The sequence below is a fragment of the Polychytrium aggregatum genome, assembly GCF_025602895.1.
Source record: "Polychytrium aggregatum strain JEL109 chromosome Unknown BJ171scaffold_3, whole genome shotgun sequence".
Lineage (NCBI taxonomy): Eukaryota > Fungi > Chytridiomycota > Chytridiomycetes > Polychytriales > Polychytrium > Polychytrium aggregatum.
The window spans coordinates 268225-288847 of NW_026516205.1; the positions used below are offsets into that span (position 1 = coordinate 268225).

At 59.3% G+C, this 20623-nt stretch overlaps 7 protein-coding genes across 7 annotated transcripts; 3 read left to right on the plus strand and 4 right to left on the minus strand.

Annotated features, from left to right (window-relative positions):
- Positions 1–3: 3 nt before the first annotated feature.
- On the minus strand, positions 4–2901 carry BJ171DRAFT_418934 (uncharacterized protein; the record flags this gene model as incomplete). The annotated part of the gene is made up of 7 exons (XM_053107362.1): positions 4–44; positions 164–292; positions 481–948; positions 1087–1468; positions 1600–1824; positions 2008–2279; positions 2520–2901. 7 exons carry the CDS (start codon positions 2899–2901, stop codon positions 4–6), a joined length of 1899 nt encoding a protein of 632 aa, XP_052970937.1.
- Positions 2902–3806: 905 nt separating this feature from the next.
- BJ171DRAFT_487508 (electron transferring flavoprotein, alpha polypeptide) lies at positions 3807–6355 on the plus strand. Its single transcript, XM_053109300.1, has 7 exons — positions 3807–3942; positions 4193–4607; positions 4975–5106; positions 5330–5485; positions 5675–5796; positions 5981–6088; positions 6200–6355. The coding sequence occupies exons 1-7, from the start codon at positions 3895–3897 to the stop codon at positions 6227–6229; spliced, it is 1011 nt and encodes a 336-aa protein (XP_052970938.1). The 5' UTR covers positions 3807–3894; the 3' UTR covers positions 6230–6355.
- Positions 6226–7473, minus strand: BJ171DRAFT_169596 (uncharacterized protein). The gene has a single exon (XM_053105947.1). The coding sequence runs from the start codon at positions 7393–7395 to the stop codon at positions 6538–6540; it is 858 nt and encodes a 285-aa protein (XP_052970939.1). The 5' UTR covers positions 7396–7473; the 3' UTR covers positions 6226–6537.
- Positions 7474–9975: 2502 nt separating this feature from the next.
- On the minus strand, positions 9976–11319 carry BJ171DRAFT_487512 (Endonuclease/exonuclease/phosphatase). Its single transcript, XM_053109301.1, has one exon. It carries the CDS (start codon positions 10918–10920, stop codon positions 10051–10053), a length of 870 nt encoding a protein of 289 aa, XP_052970940.1. The 5' UTR covers positions 10921–11319; the 3' UTR covers positions 9976–10050.
- Positions 11320–12316: 997 nt separating this feature from the next.
- Positions 12317–14872, plus strand: BJ171DRAFT_169640 (uncharacterized protein). Its single transcript, XM_053105948.1, has 4 exons — positions 12317–12807; positions 12938–13448; positions 13624–14284; positions 14428–14872. Exons 1-4 carry the CDS (start codon positions 12526–12528, stop codon positions 14819–14821), a joined length of 1848 nt encoding a protein of 615 aa, XP_052970941.1. The 5' UTR covers positions 12317–12525; the 3' UTR covers positions 14822–14872.
- Positions 14873–15560: 688 nt separating this feature from the next.
- BJ171DRAFT_577209 (uncharacterized protein) lies at positions 15561–16411 on the minus strand (the record flags this gene model as incomplete). Its single annotated transcript, XM_053113798.1, has 4 exons — positions 15561–15612; positions 15812–15936; positions 16145–16157; positions 16311–16411. 4 exons carry the CDS (start codon positions 16409–16411, stop codon positions 15561–15563), a joined length of 291 nt encoding a protein of 96 aa, XP_052970942.1.
- Positions 16412–16782: 371 nt separating this feature from the next.
- On the plus strand, positions 16783–18476 carry BJ171DRAFT_577210 (uncharacterized protein; the record flags this gene model as incomplete). The annotated part of the gene is made up of 7 exons (XM_053113799.1): positions 16783–16861; positions 16977–17007; positions 17199–17254; positions 17610–17688; positions 17843–17889; positions 18052–18174; positions 18397–18476. The coding sequence occupies 7 exons, from the start codon at positions 16783–16785 to the stop codon at positions 18474–18476; spliced, it is 495 nt and encodes a 164-aa protein (XP_052970943.1).
- Between the last annotated feature and the right edge of the window lie 2147 nt (positions 18477–20623).

Genomic DNA, 20623 nt, shown 5'->3' on the forward strand with positions numbered 1-20623 from the left:
GGCTTATGTGAGAACGTACTTCGGGCCACCGCCGCCCTCTGGGACTATATAGGAGGGATGTGTGTTAGCTTCAGGTCGTGAACTAGTGGTGGCTGGATATGACCCGTATGCAGGACGAGGGTGCAAAGGGGACGGATGTCTCTCGTCAGCGTCAGATACGCACCGGTCCAGTCAATGTTCTGGCTTGGGTCTTTGATGTCGCAGGTTTTGCAGTGGATGCAATTCTGAGAGTTGATCTGGAATCGCTTCTGGCCGGGGTTCTGTTCGTCATCCAGGTACTCATAAACACCGGCTGATGCAGCGGATAGGGACGATCCGGTGAGTCAGACAAATTACATCAACAGGCGCATGCAAGCAGCATCGGTCTCATGGAGGCTCAGGCGAGGCTGCAGCGCTCTTGACTACATGTTCTCACACATACAGGGGCCAACCCAGCAGCGGGCTCGGCAAGGGTAATCGCAGCATCAGTCACGGGCTTACCAGGACAGAACTTTTGCTCGGGGCCTCCGTAGACGGCATAGTTGGTCTCCAGTTGCTCTTTGGGGCCGCGCTTCAGTCTAAGATGGACGGGCTGGTTCTCGGCGTGGTTGGTGCCAGTGCGGCTGACGTTCTCAAGGAGCTCGAAGCTTATAACGCCATCGGGCTTGGGGTAGTCAATGGGCTTGGCGTCCTTGGCGGGAACGAGGCACTCGTGATCGGGTTTGGCGTACTTGAGCGTCCACGGAACACGGCCCTTGAGCAAGAGCGTATCCACGCCAGAGTAGATCAGGCCGCCGTAGAGACCGAGAGAGGTATGGAACGAGGGGCGGATGTTGCGGACTTCGTACAGCTCCTTGTAAGCCCACGAGTTCTTGAAGGCCTCCTCGTAGCTGTCCAGCTGGATGGGTCCGGCGCTCTCGGCATCGTCGGCAGTGATCTTCTCGACAATGGCGTCGGCAGCGAGGATGCCTGGACAGTCGGCAAGGGCAGGAGCGAGGGCATAGAAAGGAGCAGGAGACCGAAGAGAAGACTCAGTGGTCTGGTGGACGAACAGAGACGGAAATTGTGTGCCGTAAGCGGCTACGGTATAGACGGGCATTCACATACCACTCTTCATTGCCGTGTGGGTGCCCTTGATCTTGGGCACGTTCATGAAGCCGGCAGAGCAGCCAATCAGGGCACCGCCGGGGAAGCTGAGCTTGGGAATCGACTGGTATCCACCCTCATTCAGGGCACGTGCGCCGTAGGAGATGATCTTGCCGCCCTCGAGATGCTTCTTGAATGTGGGGTGGTGCTTGAGGCGCTGCAGCTCGCGGTAGGGGCTCAAGTGCGGGTTGGGGTAGTCCAGACCAATGACGAGACCGACAGCACAGAGGTTGTTGTCGAAATGGTACATGAAGCTGCCGCCGTATGTGTCGTAGTTGAGTGGCCAGCCGACGGAGTGCATGACCAGACCAGGCTTGTGTTTGGCAGGGTCGATTTCCCAGACCTTGTTGCGCAGACCATATGGTTAGACGGAGGAAGGGTGGGCGTGTGGGGCGGATGTGTTTTGGAGAGCACGTCCGTCGAAAATCACAAATCCTTTTCATGCTCATCGATACAAATCAACGGGTAACACACCTCCTTTACTCCGATGCCGTAGGTCTGGAACTGGCTGTCCTTGCGAAGGTCGAACTTTTGGATGACTTTCTTGGACAGACTGCCGTGGCAGCCCTCGGCGAAGAGGGTCACCTTTGCGTGGATCTCCATGCCGCGTTCGAAGCTATCCTTGGGCTTTCCATTGCGATCGATGCCAACATCGTTCGTGGCGATGCCCTTGACAGAGCCGTCCTCGTTGTACAGAACCTAGGGACACCAGAGCAAACGGGAATCGATATCAGGCTCTGGCACACGGAACTAGGGTGCGCGGGCAGACCAGTCCACCGAGGCGTGGAGCTCCGTTGCTCGGTCCCGCATCGATCCCGCGTCGATCCGACTGGATCCGACCGGATCCCAACGCAAGCGAGGAGGCAATGGCAGTCAAGCTACCTCACTGGCGGCAAAGGACGGGTAGATCTCGACGCCAAGCTCCTCAGCCTGCTCGCCGAGCCAGCGGACAAAGTTGTTGAGAGAAATGATGTAGTTGCCCTTGTTGTTCATGTGGGGAGGGTGAGGGAGCGGGATCGCGGCCTTTTCCGTCAGGAACAGGACTTGGTCGTGCAGCGCGGGCTGGTTGAGCGGGGCGCCTCGGTCCTTCCAGTCTGGGATCAGCTCGTTGAGAGCGCGGGGCTCGAGCACAGCACCCGAGAGGATGTGGGCACCTATCGGCGATGGAGCAGGTCAGATCGCAATTGCAGCCTCGCTGTGGCCATCGCCGCGATCCGTGTTCCAAATGTCGACGATTCGGTAATGACGGAGGGAGCACAATCGTGGCAATATCCGGAGCGCTGCCAAGACGCATAGACCACGGCTGTGCGAGCATCGCTCATGATGGCGGCGGAACCGGCTCTGGCTGTCCAACCGCCCCCTTGCAGAGCCGTTGCGATCTCACACATCCTTACCGACTTCGGGGCCCTTCTCGACAACAAAGACCCGAATGTCCTTTCCGGCGGTGGCGGCCTGCTGCTTGATGCGGATTGCGGCCGACAAACCAGCGGGGCCAGCACCGACGATGCAGACATCGACCTCCTCGGCGAATCTCTCGGCGTTGAGGATGGCGGCGATTTCATCGTCCTCCTCCGACTCGGCTCGGCGAACGGCGGTAGTCGAGAGAAAGGCGCGGCCGAGGGCTGGACCCAGCGCCGCGGATCGAGGCTGGACGGCCAACAACGACGACACAAGCGTCCGAACTTGGGATCGTAACAAGATGGTTGTGGACGATGCCCGGACGAGGCCGACTCTGCGGAGCGAGCCGCAGGCCAGAGAAACAGGGCGGAGATGCATGGTGCTCGGGCGTCAAGTCCAGACGAAGGCGAGCGACAGCAGGGGCAGCGATGCTTTGAGGGTCGTGAGGATCTGAGAGACAGATGCGCAGACAGATGTGCAGACAGATGTGCAGATGGACATGTAGACGGGGAGGCAATGGTGAGCCTGATGGGAGCCATATATGTTGGAGTTTGTCGGCAGAGTCGGATGCACGGGTGATATGACGCTGGTATGGGAACCCGGAGGGTCCACGATGCAGATCACCGGAGCAGCCAAGGGACGGCATGACTCACCGATAAGCAGACTCGGCTGGAACAAGAGCGATAGGATCCAGTTGTGGGGTATGGGGTGGAGCGGCACGGCCCTGGTGAGAACGGCATTCCTGCGCAGCCAGCGAGCCGATGGTGATGGACGGCCCATCAAAGCAGCGGCAGAAGCAGCGGCGGCAGGACTTACATGGTCGATCGACCCGCAGACGCCGACGAAAACGCAAAGGCAGATACGAAGGCAAACGCAAACAGCCGGCGGCCAAAGCCCGGCTGGAGGACGATCGGCCGAGCGACGCGGGAAAGCCCGGAAGGCGGTTCCGTCGGAGCCGCTGCGCAGTCGGCATGTGCGTCTGTGGCAGCAGCGTGCGCCCCGCCGCACTCGAGCCGGATCCAGTGCGCCGCCTCTCCGATGCGCAGCCGTTACGTCAGCGTCCCGCTGCTCCCCGCGATGCGCTCCGGTCTCGCGCGAGGCCGCGTGCGTGTGTGTGCTCTCGCGAGGGGCGCGGCGAGGAGGCGTCTCGGCGGACGAGAGTGCTCCTCGCAGACACCTCGGCTGCTCTCGGCTGCTCTCGGTATGCCCTCGCCTCGCGCCGGCTCTCGCTGGCTCGTGTCTGTGTTGCTCCAATCGGTCTTGCGTTCCTCCATCGTCGTCAACATCGTCAACATCGCCAACAGACCAAGGCCGATCCCAACGCACTTCCGTCTGCATCTCGCCGCCGCTGCCCTGCACTCTGCATCCGCCATGTTTGCTCGCACTACCGCCCTCAAGCAACGGGCTGCCCCTGCTCTGGTGAGTCGTCGCCATGGTCTGCCCATCTCGCTCGACCGGGCCCTGTCGTCCGCGGAATCGTCGCGAGAGCACCCATCGGATCCAGCATCGACAATCGCCTTCGCCGTGTGCATTGGCGATTCGCATCTGTGTCTGCACCAGCCTCGACCTGCTATGGCTGAGCTGGGATGGCTGATCCTGCTCTTTCCATGTCTCATGGCCGGCCCTGGATCCAACTCGTGACGCCTCGATTGCCGCCTCGCCGCTGCAGCGCCAGATCTCGTCTCGGAATGCCTCGACCCTCGTCTTCATCGAGCACAAGGACTCTGCGGTGCTTCCTGCCTCGCTGAATGCCGTCTCGGCTGCCACCAAGCTCGGCGGCCCCGTCACGGCCCTCGTCGCCGGCTCTACATCGAAGGAGGTCGCTGCCAAGGTCGCGTCGATTGCTGGTGTTTCCAAGGTCCTCGTTGCTCAGGATGTCGCCTTCGACCACAACCTGGCCGAGCATCTGGCCCCTCTTCTGATCGAGTCCATCAAGAAGGAGTCGGCCACCCATGTCGTTGTTGCCCACTCGGCGCTCGGCAAGAACGTTCTTCCCCGCACCGCCGCTCTCCTCGATGTTGCCCAGATTTCCGACGTCACCAGCATCCAGAGCGAAGATACCTTTGTACGCCCCATCTATGCTGGTGCGTATCGTGCGGTGGCCTGGATTTGATCAAGCCGGTCACATTGAATCGAGGGCACGATCGGCAAGAGGCTCCGTGGCATTCGCAGATCGGGCTGCTGATCCGGCTCAGGACAAGAGCCATGGTACATCGCCAAGTGTGGGCGAGAATCAGTTCCTCGAGGCAGCAGTCGCACCTTGCGTTACTGTGGGCCTTCTCCGCAGATTAGCACCACTTCTGTGACTGCTTTATGGTGGTAGCATGCAGTCAGCGTCTGCTCCGGGATTGGTACCGCCCAAACTGACACTGCTCCGATTGGATCAATCTACGCAACCTATCGTGCTGCTGGAACGACACCATCGATGTTCTATTCCCCGGGTGAGTGCAGGCAATGCCATCGCCACTGTCAAGTCCCACGACAAAGTCAAGCTCCTCTCGATCCGCACCACGGCATTCGCTGCTGCTGAGACCTCTGGTGGATCCGCCACTACCGAGGACGCCCCTGCTGTCGCCAACAAACGTGAGTCCTCTCATTCGCAACCCCGTTCCTGTGGAGTGCTCGACGCAATATTTCGTTCTGTCTGAAGGAATGATCGACCAGAAGGTTGCTCGCTGTAGCCTCCACGATCTGGGTGAACTGGCGATGTACTCGATGGCGGCCGTTTTGCTGTCGTGCACAATCCGGTCACTCGAAACTGCGCTCTAATACTCAGACCCGAATGACCGCGTGCACTTGTTTCTAGCATCCAACGCGAGCCTCTGGATCAAGGAAGAGATCGCCAAGAGCGATCGTCCTGATCTCGGAACCGCCAAGATTGTCATCAGTGGCGGTCGCGGCATGAAAAGTGGCGAGAACTTCAAGATGCTCTACGATCTCGCGGACAAGCTTGGCGGTGCTGGTGAGTCTCACTTTCCTGTCGATCACCACCATGTTGAGCCAACGAGCACCGTGGTGTCAGTCGATCGAGCGGGGAGGGGGGGAAGGTCGCATATGAACCGGTCCGGAAGCGACTTCTTCGCACTCTGACATCTTTCTGTCGACTCGATGATGCACCGTGCTCGATTTGGGCTCTGCGAACGCTTCCCAGTTGGCGCCTCCCGTGCTGCTGTCGACTCTGGATTCGTGCCCAACGATCTGCAGATCGGCCAGACTGGCAAGATCGTCGCTCCCCAGCTCTATGTGGCTGTCGGCATCTCGGGTGCCATCCAGGTGAGTTCGTTTCTCCCCACACACGCACTCCAGGCGAGCTCTTGACCTTGCACCAAGGCGACTGGGCTTTTTATATTCGCGACCGACTCGTCAACGCAGAGCCACTGCTGGCTCGCCTGTACCAATCCCTCCGACTCAGCCCGATCTAACGCTGACGGCTTTTCCGTTGCATCGCCATGTGCAGCATCTGGCTGGTATGAAGGACTCCAAGACCATCGTCGCCATCAACAAGGACCCGGAGGCCCCCATCTTCCAAGTGGCTGACTACGGCCTGGTTGCCGACTTGAACACTGTGAGTTCCCTCAGCCCTATCTTTCCCTCACTTTCTTTTGTCCCTCTTCGCTGCCGGTTAGCGGGGATCATCTACTGACGCTTGTGTGGGTTTCGTTACCTTTCCCTCCAGGCCGTTCCTGCCCTGACCAAGCTGGTCTAACGTCCTCGCGCTTGGCCGAGAATCCCGGGCCAATAAAAGCTCCTCTCTCCTCACGTTTACGTTGAATAGCCCCTTCCGCTACACTGGCCGTTCTACTTGCCTCTGAACCTTCAGAGCAGACACGATCGCATGGGGCTCGGGAGCACATTGTGCATGAGCTGTGGCTTTTTATTGCCGGATCCCCTGCCACAGGATCGGTGGTGGTGGTCGAATGCCGCATCGATGTCGCAAATCGGAATCCTGAGAAAAACAGGCAGGGCGCGCCGTCTCTTGCTTCGACATTGCCGAGCCCACATTGCCAATCTGCATCACTGCGGCGGCGCCTTTCTCTTCAGGGACTGCTGAAGCTGCTGTGGCTCCTCCTCCAATGAGGGCTCGTGCCAGACTTGATCAACGAGTCGGAGCACAGCGGCACCGGGAGTGACGCGGGTGCTTTGGCTCGACACAGTATCCTCGCTGCTTTCGTTTGTTGTGTGATTCAACTCAACGCTGCCTGAAGCACAGACTCGTTCGCCAGTCGCGGTAGCAGCCGGGGCGTCGCTCTGGATTCCGTTTGGATCCGTCTCGGTGTCGCAGTCGCTGCCAGCGGTGTTCTTCGGAGCAGCAAGATCGGCGATTCCAACGGCATCGCCTTTGACCATTGCATTTGTAACAGGATTCTTGTACTGTCGCGTATCAGATTGTTCATTCACTGCCGTCGCATCGCTGTGCCGTTCGGAGGGGACGCTGCTGGGTCCATCGAGACTCTCGTGGACAACTTGGTCAGGCTCGCTGGCGATAAGGCTGCGGATCGATATCGGGCGGCCGATGGACTCATCGTTGTGGGCACTGTTGACGATCGGAGCGGAGAGTGCCTCGGCGTTCTCTTGGCTCATCTCCTTGTTCGAGGCCACAGCCGCCGCGATCAGATCGGACAGCAGGTCGTAGCAGACTCGGGCTGCAGATCCAGTGCGGTTCTCGGCAGCGCCGGGCTTTTGGTCGTGGTCCTGTGCTCGGCCGAGGTTCTGGTCCAGGCTCCGATCACCGGCTCCAGCCTTGTCCTCGCTTTCACCTTCATCGTCGTTATCACCGTTGTTATAATCGTCGTCCTCATCGTCGTCCTCGTCCTGACATATCCGTCGAGCCGTCCGGCCAAGATGAGCGTTAGATGATAAGGAAGGAGCCATGCTTTCTGTCTTTCTTCTGAGGAAGCACCGGGTCACGGGCTGTTGCCCTGCTCCCTTTCGCTCGTTCTAATAGCAACCTCAACTCACCAGCGAGCGCAAAAACTCTTCTGTCAAGACAATCTTTTCCCTGCGCTCCGAGAATTGTGGCGTGAACGCTTCGGTCAGGTCGGCGAGCGGCGTTGGCGTAAACAACATGCTGGGGGCCGCCTCCGCGACGGGGCTCACTTGATCGGCATCCACAACGATTAGCGTTCGGCCGCCGCGGATGCTTGGAGCTTGGTTCGAGACAGCGCCGCAAAATGCTGAGGAGGAGCCAACACCTCTGTCGTAGCCACTGCCGCCGTAGCTGCAGCCGTCGCCCTTGCTGGAGCTGCCTCCGTCCAGGTGGATTGTTTTGAGATTCAGCTTGGGTTTCTTGGACTTGCCCGTGCTCCACTGCCGAACTTGCTCCTGGAGGAGGTTCAGGCCCGTGCTGGGGTCGATGTTCTCCTTGTCGATGTGCTCCAGGAACGACCGCTTTCGAGGCACCGTCGATTTGCCCTTGCTGGCCAGAATCTGGTTGGCAAGCTGTGCTGCCAGGGCCATCGGCTTGAGGTGAGGCGCCGGGGCAGTAAACGGCGTGCGGTGTGGCATCGGGCCAGCGGACTCTGCGGCCGTTCCAACAGGCACGCACGATGGGGTGCTGGGGAAGGCATCGGTGCCATGCCTGCTCGGTACGGTCGAGGGCCGATCCTGCGGGGTCGGCCAGCTCTGCGAGCGAGCGACGGCGGCGGCGGCGGTTCGGGTGTCGTCGTGCTTTGGTTCGACAGCGGTCTTTCGCAGCTTGGTGGGTCTGGTCAATGGTTCGGCAGCGGTGATCTTGGGGGCTTGCGCGTCTGGTGCAGAGAAGCGGCTCAGCGGAGTGGCCAGATTATCCTGCAACTCTTCCGAGGACGGGGTGGGCGAGACCACAGGGTCGATCCAGAAGCCCGATCGGGCAAAATGAGCCGGGTCGACGCGACTGAGGCCGGGCTGTACAGGATCGGGCTGTACAGGATCGGGCTGCACCGAGGTAGTCCTCTTGAAGGGCGGAAGGATTCTTGTCGGCACTTTGGCTTTGGGCTTGGCAAACACCGGACGAACTTTCGGGACCAGCCGGAGGTCCTTGGCCTCGATCGAGTCGGGAGTGGGAACGGTTCGCTGTGGCTCGGCAACGATCGGCGCCGTGGCCGACGATCCTGATCGGGACACCGCACCGGGTTGTGCATCGACATGGGGCGGGGTTGCAATGGCGCTGGGCTGGGCCACAGGGCGAGTGGGGATCTTGGACGGCCGGACTTTCTTGGGTATGAGCGACGGACGGGTAGCGACCGGCAGGGCAGATGGAGGCGCTTTGTGCGGATTGGTATCGGCAGCCGCGGCGGTGGGCTCAGGAGAACGATCCGTTGCCTCGGGAGAGTGATCTGTGGCCGTCTCTGGCTCACTAACCAGAGCCGTATCCACAAATAGATCAACTGGGGCTACATCGGCAGCCTTTGCGTCCGGGATCTCGGCAATGGCGGTGTCGGTGTCGGTGGCCATCACATTGTTGGCGATATCCCTGGACACATCGAGAGAGGTCGCCGTGGTGGTGGGGGCCTCTTTGGCTGTGAGGGCAGGCGGCTTCCGGGCGACCGAGATCATCGCGCTCTCGTTCAGGGCAGAGACGAGCGGGGCTGGCTTTGCGGCCTTGGGATCTTTGCCGCCAGTAACAGCATCCCGCTTGGGATCGTCGAGACCCGCGGACTTGCCCAGGGGCTGGGGTGCCCGCTGTAGATTCCCGGCGGCCGGCTGCAGGGCCTTGCGGACAATATGGTTGACCTTGGCCGCGACAGCCTTTGATGCGACAGCCTTTGATGCGAGAGCAGCTGGGCGGTTCTCATCGGTCCTCTCGGCAGGGTCGGCAAAGACTTTGAAGGTATCGTGTCGATTGGAGGTGGCCATGTTGAGGGGGACTCGGGTCGAGACTGGTTGCTGTCGGAATCGCGCTCGGTTCGAGGGGGGGGGCAACAGTGGTATTGATGCTTTGGCGAGGAAGGACGATGTTGGTAGCGATGCTTGTAGTGCGAATAGACGGATCGTTGGATGGATGATGCTTGCTGAGGATGACGTGGGGACAGGCAAGGTTTGGATGTGAGTTCTGGCGAGGACGGGTTCGCCAGCGATGTGCGATGCTCGCGAGCAGAGCAGGGCTCGTATCGACCTGGGGCTTGTCGAGATGTGTGGCACGCGATGCTGCTGCTAACGGGTCCGCCGATAGATGTCTGCCAGTAGATGTCTGTTGGCGCGGCAGATGGTCGTTTGGGTTGGATGGGCCGTGGTGTCGACAGATCGTGAGCAAGACTGGTCGAGAAGTGCAGCATCAAAGGCCTGTCTCGGATGCGCTCGCTTCTCGCGGTGCCTCTCGCCGCGCTCTCTCCCGCGCTCGGTCTGGACGACATCCCGACCATGGCCCTCGTCGAGTCGCAACCAGACAACGATGGATGGCGATGGATGGCGATGGCTGCGGCTGTGGGCCCGAGGGATGCACATCTCGCACTTGGCAGTCACCGCTTTGTGCTCTGTGGACAATGGACATACTATTACTCGCGCTCTGCAGGACAGTGGTATGACGGCGGCAAGGGATCGGCTTCGACTTTATGGCTTTGGCGTCAGGTCCAGGTCCACAATCACCGGCAAGTGGTCGCTGGTGGGGGTATAGCCAACATAGGCACCCTTGATGCGCCCGCTGTCCTGCAGGCCTTCGCTCACGAGAATAAAGTCGATGGTCGTGCCCGTCCAGCAGGTAAAGTTGGGTCTGCCTCGAGGATCGTGCAAGGCGTCGAAAACGTCAGAGAATCCGTGGGACCGGGACATGGCCAAGACGGGGGAGCTGTACCAGCTGTTGAAGTCTCCGAGAATGAGCTGGAAGGGCCGGGACGAGAGCTCGGCATCGGCGAGCAGTTCGGTGATCTGGTCGAGTCGCTGGGAGGCCGAGATGACCTCGAGATGCGTGCCGTAGATCTCGAAGGATAGGCCCGGCACGGGCTCCACCGTCACGGCAATCATGCATCGGCGGCGGCTGGTGAATTGCTTGGAGTGCTGGGCCGTGAACGGATACTTGCTGTAGACGGCATTGCCAAGCTCGAGGAAGCGCTCGCCGCTGAAGACTCTGATCTTGTGGACGTAGCCCAGCTGACTCATGCGGAGGTCGAACCTTCGGATCTGCTCGCTTTCGTGGATGGTGCTGGTGATCTCCTGGAAGACGACCAAGTCGGGCTGGAACTTGGCCATGTCCTGGTAGATACCTTCTTCGTTGTTGCGGGTTTGGTGGGCCGAGCTGAAAAAGTGGATGTTGAAGCTCATGATACGCAGAGAAGTCGGATCCGAAACGAAGTGGTGCTCTGGGATGCTTGCATTGAGCGGCTCGGCAGCTTGGACCGCCTCCAGAAACTCGTTGGGGCTGTTGACCATAGCTCCTTCATAATCAACAAAAGTGGGTGGATGGGCAGGAAGTTCGTCGGACATGGCTCGTGGTGGATGTGGTCGGGCGAAGGTGCAGCGCAGATGGAGGCCAAATATATGAACGATGGTCGTGATGGACGAGCAGCCACAGGACCGGCGAAGAGGGCAGGGAGGGCGATCGCCGAGGCCGATGGCGTGGCCGATGGCGTGGCCGACTTGACCTCATGCGGCGCAGCCACAGAGTGATACCCGCTGGCTTGAGTATCCTGGTCGCCTGGTCAATGCAGATCCAAGATTCGAGAGCGACGGCCGATGCGATCGGCAGTCGAGCCGATCGCGGCTTGCCATGGCCTCTATTTCTGGATCTCGAATGTGCCGATGCTCGCACGTCGGGTGTGGATTGTGCCAGGGCCAACCAGGGCCAACCAGGGCCCGACCGGCGTGTCTGGCAACACAGCTTTCGGCATCCAAGGCAGAACTCACCGATACTGTGCTCGAGAGAGGTTTCATGCCCCTCAGATCGCTTCATATCGGCCCGTATCTCCCGCCTGACCAGGCGATCTGGCTCGCGCAGCAAACCCACCCACCCCGAGACCCAGACGCCAAGCGCGCCGGGCCCAGCACAGCCATCGCACACGAGCTGTGGGCTGCGGCTGCGCAGCACTGCACAGCACCGGCAGGGTCACGCGCTCGCGTCGCACAGACACACGACCCGCCACCCACGGCACACACGGCGCCTGCGCCGATCACGTTCGCGGCTGTGCGATCATGTCACCCGACCCGCGCCACGCACACGGCGGACCCCTTGTCCAGTGACCGATCCTTCGCTTCCGCGTCCCGTTGTGTGGATCTGCAGGGGCCAATCGACAGTGGGCAGTTGGGTCGCCAGGGCGAACGTGCACGATCAGCGTTGATGTGTATGACGTGTATCACGAGCACATTGCATTTGTTATGTGCATGACATTATATCCGTCATGCACATACAATCTGTCATGCACATATACCATATATCATGCAAATATACATATATCATGCAAATATACCATTTATCTTGCGAATATACCATTTATCTTGCGCATTCACACCCCACTCTGCCAGCTGTATTTGCGTCTCGCCCAATGCGCCGCTTCCCCCACGCTCGCGAAACCTTGCGGCCCGGGCACCGCGGTCCTTGTCCGCCATGTGGCTTCCGTGCGGCCATGGCCATCTGGTCGCTTGTCTCGGCCTGCTCTGCCCGCTTCTGTGCGCTCGCGGGGTCGCAGATCCCCGTGCGTGACAAGTCATGCCTCGCATGACCGGCCACAGACGGCCCATGGCACGCGCGATCGTCTCGCTCGATCGGCTGGCTTGTCCTTGTTGCCCGGTCGCTCTGGCATTATTGCCTCTGCTTCTCCACACCAGATGCTCAGTCGCCATGGGCGTCGTTGGTCTGGCTGCTCGTTCGATCCGTGCTGCCCCAGTCCTTCTCCCCGCCCCGCGTTGGTCCTGGCTGGCCGTCCGGCCCCACTCTGGGCTATAAATTCATCATCACCCCCGCCTTCTTCCTCTCACGCCACCACCCTTCGCTTAGGTCAATCCGCCGAGGACGATCCAAGCACCCCTCCACCCCTCTCCCTAATCCCTTACCCCCCCCCAAAACCCACTAATTTCCTCTAATCTGCCTCGAACATGAAGGTCACCTCTGCCCTCATCTTTGCCCTCTCGGCCATCACCTCCGTCCTGGCCGACACCGTCGCCCCCGGCACCAAGCTCGTTGGTGGCTACCTCCTGATCGACCAAGACGGACCCTCCAAGCTCGCTGCTCTTGCTGCCAACGCTGCCACCCTCCCTGTCAACCGCGTCTGGATCTCCTTCGTCCGCCCTGACTTGGTCTACGTTCCCGGCAGCAACACCCTCGCCAACGTCGGTCTTGGCTATGGCCCCCAGACTGGTGACTATGGTTTCGCCGAGGTACGTGGTCCTCTCTTTGTCCTGCTGTATACCCGCTTCCCCCTCCCTTTGCGGGACTCAATTGGACGACGACCACCAAGACCGGTACACTGCGTCCAATCAACTGATCTCGCTGCTTTGTCCGTCACAGGTCAAGAAGTACGTTGCCCAGCTCCAGGCTGGCGGCGTCGAGGTCTTCCTCTCCATGGGTGGCTGGTCCTACAACTGCTGGCCCTACACCTACCTCCGCAACTCCATTTCTCCCTACGGCGGCAGCCAGGCGAACATTATCAAGCAGTACGGTGGTGGCAACATCAACAACTGTGTTGAAAGCAACCTCTGGTGCTACGCCTGCGACCCCCCGAGCAACGGCGACACCATCAACTCCTATGCCGTCTACCCCGAGCCCGCCAACTCGTCCACCTGGCAGCAGGCCATGTCCTATGTCGCCGCCAACGCCGCCAAAGCTGGCTCCGTCGCCCCTGTCTGGCACCCCAACATCTACGGTGGCCAGCAGTGGACCGATCCCAACACCGGCCTGAGCACCACCGTCGTCGGCAACCCGCTCTTTGCCCAGCTCGGCCGTGATCCCTACCAGGATCTCATCTACCTCGCCAAGGATCTCGGCCTCGATGGTGTCGACCAGGATTATGAGGAGTTCTGTAAGTTCCTTGCGGCTGCACCCGCTGCCGTTGTCCGCTGCTCTGATCTGACCTCTACCCTACCCAATCCCTGTGGACCTTCTGGCCGTCGCTTGATCTGACTGACTGACTGACTGACTGACTGACTGACTGACTGACTGACTGACTGACTGACCAACTCGATCTTGCTTTCTAGGGCACGCCGATACCTTCAAGGGCGGTGACGCCACCTGTTCCAACGGCTGCACCAACACCCAGACCATGTACAAGTACTCGGCCATCATCCGCGACACCATGATCAACATCCAGAACATCTACCCCACCCTCAAGCTCTCCACTGCCGGCGCTGCCACCGGTGCCATGTCCGACACCTGGTGGGGTGGTAACCTCAAGGGCATCTGGTACTTCTCCCACAAGCAGAACCCCGATGTCATCAACTTCATGACCACTGGCAACAACGCCGGTGGTGTCAACATCATGTCGTACGATATCTCCACCAACGTCGATGAGTGCCCTACCCAGCTCAACGGCCAGTGCCAGCTGACCGACCAGGTCAACTACTACATGTCGACCTTTGCCGCCGCCAACATCCCCGCCAACGTCGGCTACGAAATCGGCACCCCCGCCTACCCCGATCCCACCACCGACCCCCAGGAGCTGGCCAACCTCACCTTCTCTGCCGCCACCACCCTCCTGACCAACACCCAGCCCAAGTACAACGGTGGCTTCATCTGGGAGCTCTTCAAGACTGCCGACTCGAGCGCCAACATTGATGTCACCTCTTTCCTCGATGAGCTCTGCGCCGTTATGCTCCCTGGCTCTCCTCGCTGCTCTGGCAAGGTTCCTCCCTACACCTCGTGAGTATCGTATGAATGCATTGCTGTTGTGTCGCTGCTGCTATCGCTCTGTCCGATGTCCCGGCTCTGTCCATCTTGATTGATGGGGTGTGGTCATATTCGCTTCTAACTCTGTCGTCCATGATTGTATTTCCTTTCTCTAGTCAAACCACCACCGCTACCGGCCCTACCACCACCACCACCACCACCCCTATCAAGACCACCACCACTACCACCACCACCACTACTACTACTACTACCACCCCTGTCAAGACTACCACCACTACCACCAAGACTTCCTCCACCAAGACTTCCTCCACCAAGTCTTCCTCCACCAAGTCTTCCTCCAAGCCTCCTACCACCACCACCACCACCACCACCTCGGCTTCCCCCACTGCCACCGGCTCCCTCCCCAGCCCCGGCCAGCCCTGCACCTCTGGCTATGCTTGCGGTACTGGTAACAGTGTCCTCGTCTGCTCTGGCACCTGGATCTCCATCGGTGTCTGCCCCGCCGGCACCGCTTGCCAGCCCGGCACCTTTGTCTGCGCCGCCGCTTAAGCGAGTTCAACCGAATGAATATTTTCGGTAGCTTCTGGCGTGTATGTGTGTACCTTTCACAACTCTATGGCGCTTCCGTCGTTGCCTGTACTCTTCCCTCTCTACCCGCTGTGAATCCTGGCGAGCCGGGTTCTGTATCTATGCCTCTCAAAGCAGATCTCGTTCCCTTCCATTCTCCTCTCTCCCCTTCTTTCCTCTGACAGAAGAGCGAGCGGTCGGGTGGCCAAACATCTCTTCCTGGTAAATACAATACGATGCTTTTTCGTCCAGAGAACTGTGTTTTCGGCTCCTTCGGTCGTGACAGGGGGGGGGTCATCAAAGCGGTGGATTGCCAGTAGACCAAGACAGCAGCGGATTGTGAGTATTCGGCTCCAGAAAGAAACGAGACAGTCCTTCTCTGGCATCAGAGGCCTGAGCCCTGCCGATACTTGGCGAACCTGAGTCTCCGTGGGTTGGATGCATATCCTTCCCTTGCTTCCAGGAGGCATTTCGATTGCAATGAGTGGGTGGGTGTGCTCAGGTTCCAAAAAAAAACTACTGCCCCAGTCCAAAACGGAGTGTCTCATTTCATTTTGGGAACGCTATACTATATCTGTTTCCGCGGTTCGATCGTTATTGCAGACGGATGTGTATTCCATTCACTGTTTTTGAGAGGACCCGACTTTCACGGCAAACCCTGTGCCCAACAGTCTCCGAGCGCTGTGTCGAGGCAGCGACGGCATTTGCCTTGCAAATCCATCTAAGCACTGCTGTTTTTTGACCGGCTGAGCTCCTCGGTGAACTCCTTGGGACTGAGGGTTGGAAGCGGCAGCATATTATCCCGTCGAGCAGAGCGAGATTGTAATGGCGTAATCAGCCAGAGTCCGAGCATGTGGGTGCGATGATACAGGCGCTGCAATTCCCCTCGGGGACTTCAGTGGTCCAGCGCCCAGTTTCTGCTCCAACGCACACCCATCCGCTCTCTGTGCCCACGAGCACGATGGCGCTTACAATTGAACTTCCCACACGGGCCGGTCGCTATTGGCGTTGGCCATGATGGTCTCGTAAATGAGCTGTTGTCGGCGCTTGGCCTCATCGAGGGTACGGCTGTTGACTCGGCCGGATTCTCGCAGAGTCTGGTAGAAAGCCAGAGGGCACGATGGGTTAGATTCAGACGTTTGTGGCCATCCAAGCAATCGACAGCAACGCCAACAATATAACAATAACAATAACAACAACAACAGCAACATTAACACCAACAACATCAACACCAACAACCCAGTCAAAACTGCAAGCCAAATCGCTGCACTCGCTCGCTCGAGATGCATTATCCGCTGGACGGACCTGTTCCATATCGCTGGAGAGGTTGAGGGCCGTCGGAATGAATCGAGAGCAAGGGTTGAGTAGGTGTTGACGTTGGGGCGCTTGGCTCAAAGATCGATGTGATATGGCTTTGGTGCCGGCGTGGGCAGGAATCTCTGGAGCGACGAAGCAGCAGCAGCGATCCTACCTCGAATTGGGGACGGTGTAGTTCAGAAACAGGTATCCGGTGCCCATAATGAGGGACACATAGATGGTCGACTTGATGGCAACGCCGATGAAGCGGGACATGCGGGGCTGGGTCGATTGATCGCGGAGGTTGTCGGGAGGGAGCAGCGAGCCAGATACCACGAAAAGCAGGACGCAGAATGCAGCATGTAGCAAACCCAATATTAGACGGTGGGTTTGAGGTTGGCCGTGCGGTGGTGAGCCAGAGTTAAGGCCGCCAGCAGCCAGCAGCCCGAACCAAGCGGGCCCTGTCGATGGTATCCAGCCACATACCGGTGTGATGGATGGGAGCGGGGGCGAGATCAGGTCGAACCAAAAACCGGACAGAAACCCGGTCACGTCCGCCCCGCCCTTCTTGCTTCATCGTCTTGCCCAACATCCGCCATCGCCTGTGCCGCCGCATCCACTCCCACGAACCCAAAACCGACCCAGCCATGTCCGTCGACGGAGCCATCCTCAGCTCAGACAGCACCCCAAACACCGTTCCTGGCGAAAAGTTTTATTTCAGCCAAGGTCGGCGCCGTTTGCCGCTCGCCTCGGCTCCGGGCATTGCTCTGACTGCGGGCATACATACATCCGTCCACATGCGTCTGATCGTGATTCCTGCCGGGTCTTTCCCTCTCATCAGACAAAGTGAGCTTCAGCTACCTCTCCGGCAAGTGAGTGCCCTTTAATTTCCCTTCAAAGCCATGCGTGGCATCGAACCCACAGCTGCGGGGCAGCCAATGTCCGTCGCTACTATCCTGTGGCCGAGCCTCAACTCCAGAATGGGCTGGATCAATGGAGCCAATGCCACACCGCTGCCTTTCCTCCAATATCTGGTCCGCTCACCGTTATGTCGTGCTCGCAGCGGATACCCAGGAAGCGGCGACTGCTTCATGTCGCCAAGCGGAAAGGTCTACGTCTGTGAGTATTCACGAGCCACCAGACTGGGTGGGCGGGGATACGCATCTGCCCATCCGTCTACGGGTCCATTCGACCGTCTGCACGACAATGCTAATGACACTTGCGGGACTCGTCAACGAAATGCGGCAAACAAAACTGCCGTTTCACTTTATCTGCGCAGGGCAGGGCAGGGCAGGGCAGGACAGGGCAGGGCAGGGCAGGGCAGGGCAGCGCAGGGCGGGACTTGCTGTCCTGACTGAAATTGCGGCTAACATTTTTATCCGGCGCTATCGCCCCTCCCCGCCACCACCACATGGTCGTCGATATTGTTGTTATTTTCGCCATGTCATCTACCGATGACTCTCGGCATCCTCAGCCAACGTGCGGGTTGTGTATGTGGCCAACCCTTCCCAGCCAAATTTCCATTCATTTTCGGCCCCACTGCACAACATCAGGTACGGGTTCTGCCGTCAGTCTCTCGTCGCACCACCGGAAAGATCAGCTTCTCCTGAAGCCTGGCCCATGTGCGCTGCCCCTCATCGGCGACGGCTTGCTGCATGAGGCCCCCGTCTCAATATCGTGGCTACTTGTCACCTCTATCGTCACCAGAAATGGCAAGCTTCAACAGCCCTGGCTTGGTGCAAACTTCTACGAAGGTAGCGATAGATATCGCACATGGACTGGTGCACAATCGAACTGCTCTTCCCTGGATTCCATGGGGCGGACTACAGTCTCGCCCCGACGACCTACGTATCTGCTAACTCTCCATCATATTCATCTCTCTCCCACCCATTGCAACGGTGTGTCTCGGCGATCAGCACATGCCTATCCTGTCCCCTTGAGCAACCTGAGAAAGCCAGGCGTCGTCAAATTCACCTTTCAGAACGGTGGTGCCTTTGAGTTCTCGACCATATTCAAGGAGCTGAGCGCCCGAATCCCAGGTATGACTCGGAGCAACGATCGCTGTCTTGACGAGATCTACCGTTCTGTTGATCGCTCTGGACTTTTTGCAGCGACAGACAAGATTTGGATTTGCTGCATTAGACGAGATGCCATAGATACTTTGCGACATTGCACTTGCCTCAGCATCGTGTCGCAGCATGTTCAGATGACTAACGCTATGATTTGACCTCCCGCCACCTCGAATCGCCGGCTTGATGCAGAGGGCGTCAATCCACTCGAGGAGTCGCTTCCGGAGTACCAAGCGCCCCCGCCCCCGCCTGCTTACAGCGCATCCGATTAAAAACGGGACACTCGTGTTTTTGACCATTCATCGAATATATTGTTACCCAATGTTATCGCGCGCTGGCCATGACCATTCGCCAGACGGTGTGGAATCGCGACGTCAATGCGGCGCGCAACATGATCACAGTGTGCAGGTCGATTGTGGAGACCGGAGGGCGACCGGTGGCCTTCACTCGGAGGCTGCCAAAGTGATTTGATTGTATTACTTATGGCTTTGCTTGACGCAAGCACATCACATACTACATGTTCATGGAAGCAGCTGTGTTGTCACGTTTGTTTCTGAATAAAGTGTACTCAGAGACTCCTAACAGCGAGGAAGAAAGCTCGGCAGTGCCCTCGACGGCTCCTTCAACAGCACCGGAGAAGGGAGGCTCCAGCTCATGATCAAGCGTCTGCTGGACATGGCTCGGTGAATGCTCGTTGCTGTGACGCTGGTTGAAGGTCTCGGGGCATTTCCCACAATTTTGAGTCGCCTGTTTGTATCTATGTTGTCGTCCGTCCAGCGACCGCAACCGTACGGCAGGGGGCAAAGTCTTGGCTTGTCGAATTGTACCTGGTCTTCAGCTGCAATTGTACCATGAAGAACACGCTTCCGAGTATTTGTGGACGATGTCCGCAGAATATGAGCAAAGGCAAGAGGACGGCCCTATGCCGGCCGCAGATGGGGATGCAGACCCGCAAGACAGCAATGCGGGAATGGATGGCGACGTGAACGGCACGCATTCGGGAGCCTGGGGGGAAGGGAGGCAAAGAACGGCCAATGCTCCCCAAAGCAACAAAGCAAGACAGCCGACTTTCGTTTTGTGACGCCCATGCGCCTGGTCGAGATGAGATCTGCGTGGGCGAGGCGTCGGACCAGGCCCGACCCCACATGCCCTCGCATCCCGCACCGGATCCCCACACGGTCCCGATTGTGTAGCCCAATATCGGCGAGTGACGAACGCATCTTGGATAGATATTGAGGGGCGCACAAGCAGCGGTAATCGGGAACATGGTCAAGGCAAGCGATGGAATGGAACAGTCTGCCGCCGGAGGATCTTGGACACGGCCGCAGGATGGGCCGGACGGGGCCTCGAGCGGCATTCGAATGGCCGGGAGGCAAGTGGTGTGGGTGGCTGGAAGCAGCGGGTCGGAGGGGGCTGGCGATGGTCCATGAATGAATCGGAAGCTCGCCCAGGACAACGCAGCAATCACGCCCCATGGAAAGTCCCGAGCCAGCAGGATCCGGCTGCCGAAGGAACGCACTCGTTGGGAAAGAAACAATCGACCGAGCCGCAGAGGTGATTCGCCGGAAGCCCGGCAGGCGGCGGCCCCGAGTCAGGCAGCAAACGCAGACCGGGGGGTGGCTGCTGATCATCTGCCTGCTCACGATGCAAAGAGCCGTTGGCTGTGCGGCTGCGCTGGATCTGGAAGGGCATGGTGGTGGGGATGGAAGGAGAGCAACAGGGCAACAGACGGGAAAGAGTCGCTGGGTGCTGGCGAAGGGGAAAGGCAATGAACGACATAGGGTGGGAAAGTGGACAGGGAACCGTCAAGGACGGCATCTTTAGCGAAAGGGATGGCAGCACGGCCTGGGTGCTCCCAGACATGCAAATGTATGTGTTGATAGCCGCCGGCACCCATCCCAGCACAGGCATGAGAGAGTGGTCACGCATGGATCGAGGCGACCAGCATGATCGACTCCCCCCCCCTCGGAGGCGTTGCGGCCGAGCCACAGGATTCTACAAGAAGAACATCCCTGCCCTGGCCAGGCGAGATGCAGGCGTGCGGGTGGGACCTTTTCGGCGACGCGCCGGGTCCTGGCCGCTGGGCCATTCGAGAAGGCAGTGCCAGAGCAGCAAGACTGTCATGGGGCTGGTGGCGCGCGGCGCGGCCAGGAACGAAAATGGGAAAGGTGCGACGGCGGCAGCTGACAGGGTCATCTGATGGAGGGGGACAAGTCGATGCACCAGCCCGAGCCGAACGGGCGCTGTGGTTCGATAGGGGCACTTCGATGGGGGTTGGTGTGGAGGAGAATGCTGCAAGAAGGCTGCATCGAAGGTGCCGGGGGGGGGGCTGGGCAATGCCGGGCCAAAGTCGAGCATAAAAAGCGCCGCCCGAGCGCCCTCCGTCTCGGCCACCACCGACCCTGCGCTCAACCCGCTC

Excerpts from the sequence above, each read along its gene's own strand:
- BJ171DRAFT_169640 (XM_053105948.1), top strand. The coding sequence starts at position 12,526 with ATGAAGGTCACCTCTGCCCTCATCTTTGCCCTCTCGGCCATCACCTCC. Across the intron at positions 13,449-13,623 it reads CCAGGATTATGAGGAGTTCT|GGCACGCCGATACCTTCAAG; the intron begins GTAAGTTCCTTG and ends CTTGCTTTCTAG. Across the intron at positions 14,285-14,427 it reads AAGGTTCCTCCCTACACCTC|TCAAACCACCACCGCTACCG; the intron begins GTGAGTATCGTA and ends TCCTTTCTCTAG.
- BJ171DRAFT_487508 (XM_053109300.1), top strand. The coding sequence starts at position 3,895 with ATGTTTGCTCGCACTACCGCCCTCAAGCAACGGGCTGCCCCTGCTCTG. Across the intron at positions 5,107-5,329 it reads CCCTGCTGTCGCCAACAAAC|CATCCAACGCGAGCCTCTGG; the intron begins GTGAGTCCTCTC and ends ACTTGTTTCTAG. Across the intron at positions 5,797-5,980 it reads GCATCTCGGGTGCCATCCAG|CATCTGGCTGGTATGAAGGA; the intron begins GTGAGTTCGTTT and ends CGCCATGTGCAG.
- BJ171DRAFT_487512 (XM_053109301.1), bottom strand. The coding sequence starts at position 10,920 with ATGTCCGACGAACTTCCTGCCCATCCACCCACTTTTGTTGATTATGAA.
- BJ171DRAFT_169596 (XM_053105947.1), bottom strand. The coding sequence starts at position 7,395 with ATGGCTCCTTCCTTATCATCTAACGCTCATCTTGGCCGGACGGCTCGA.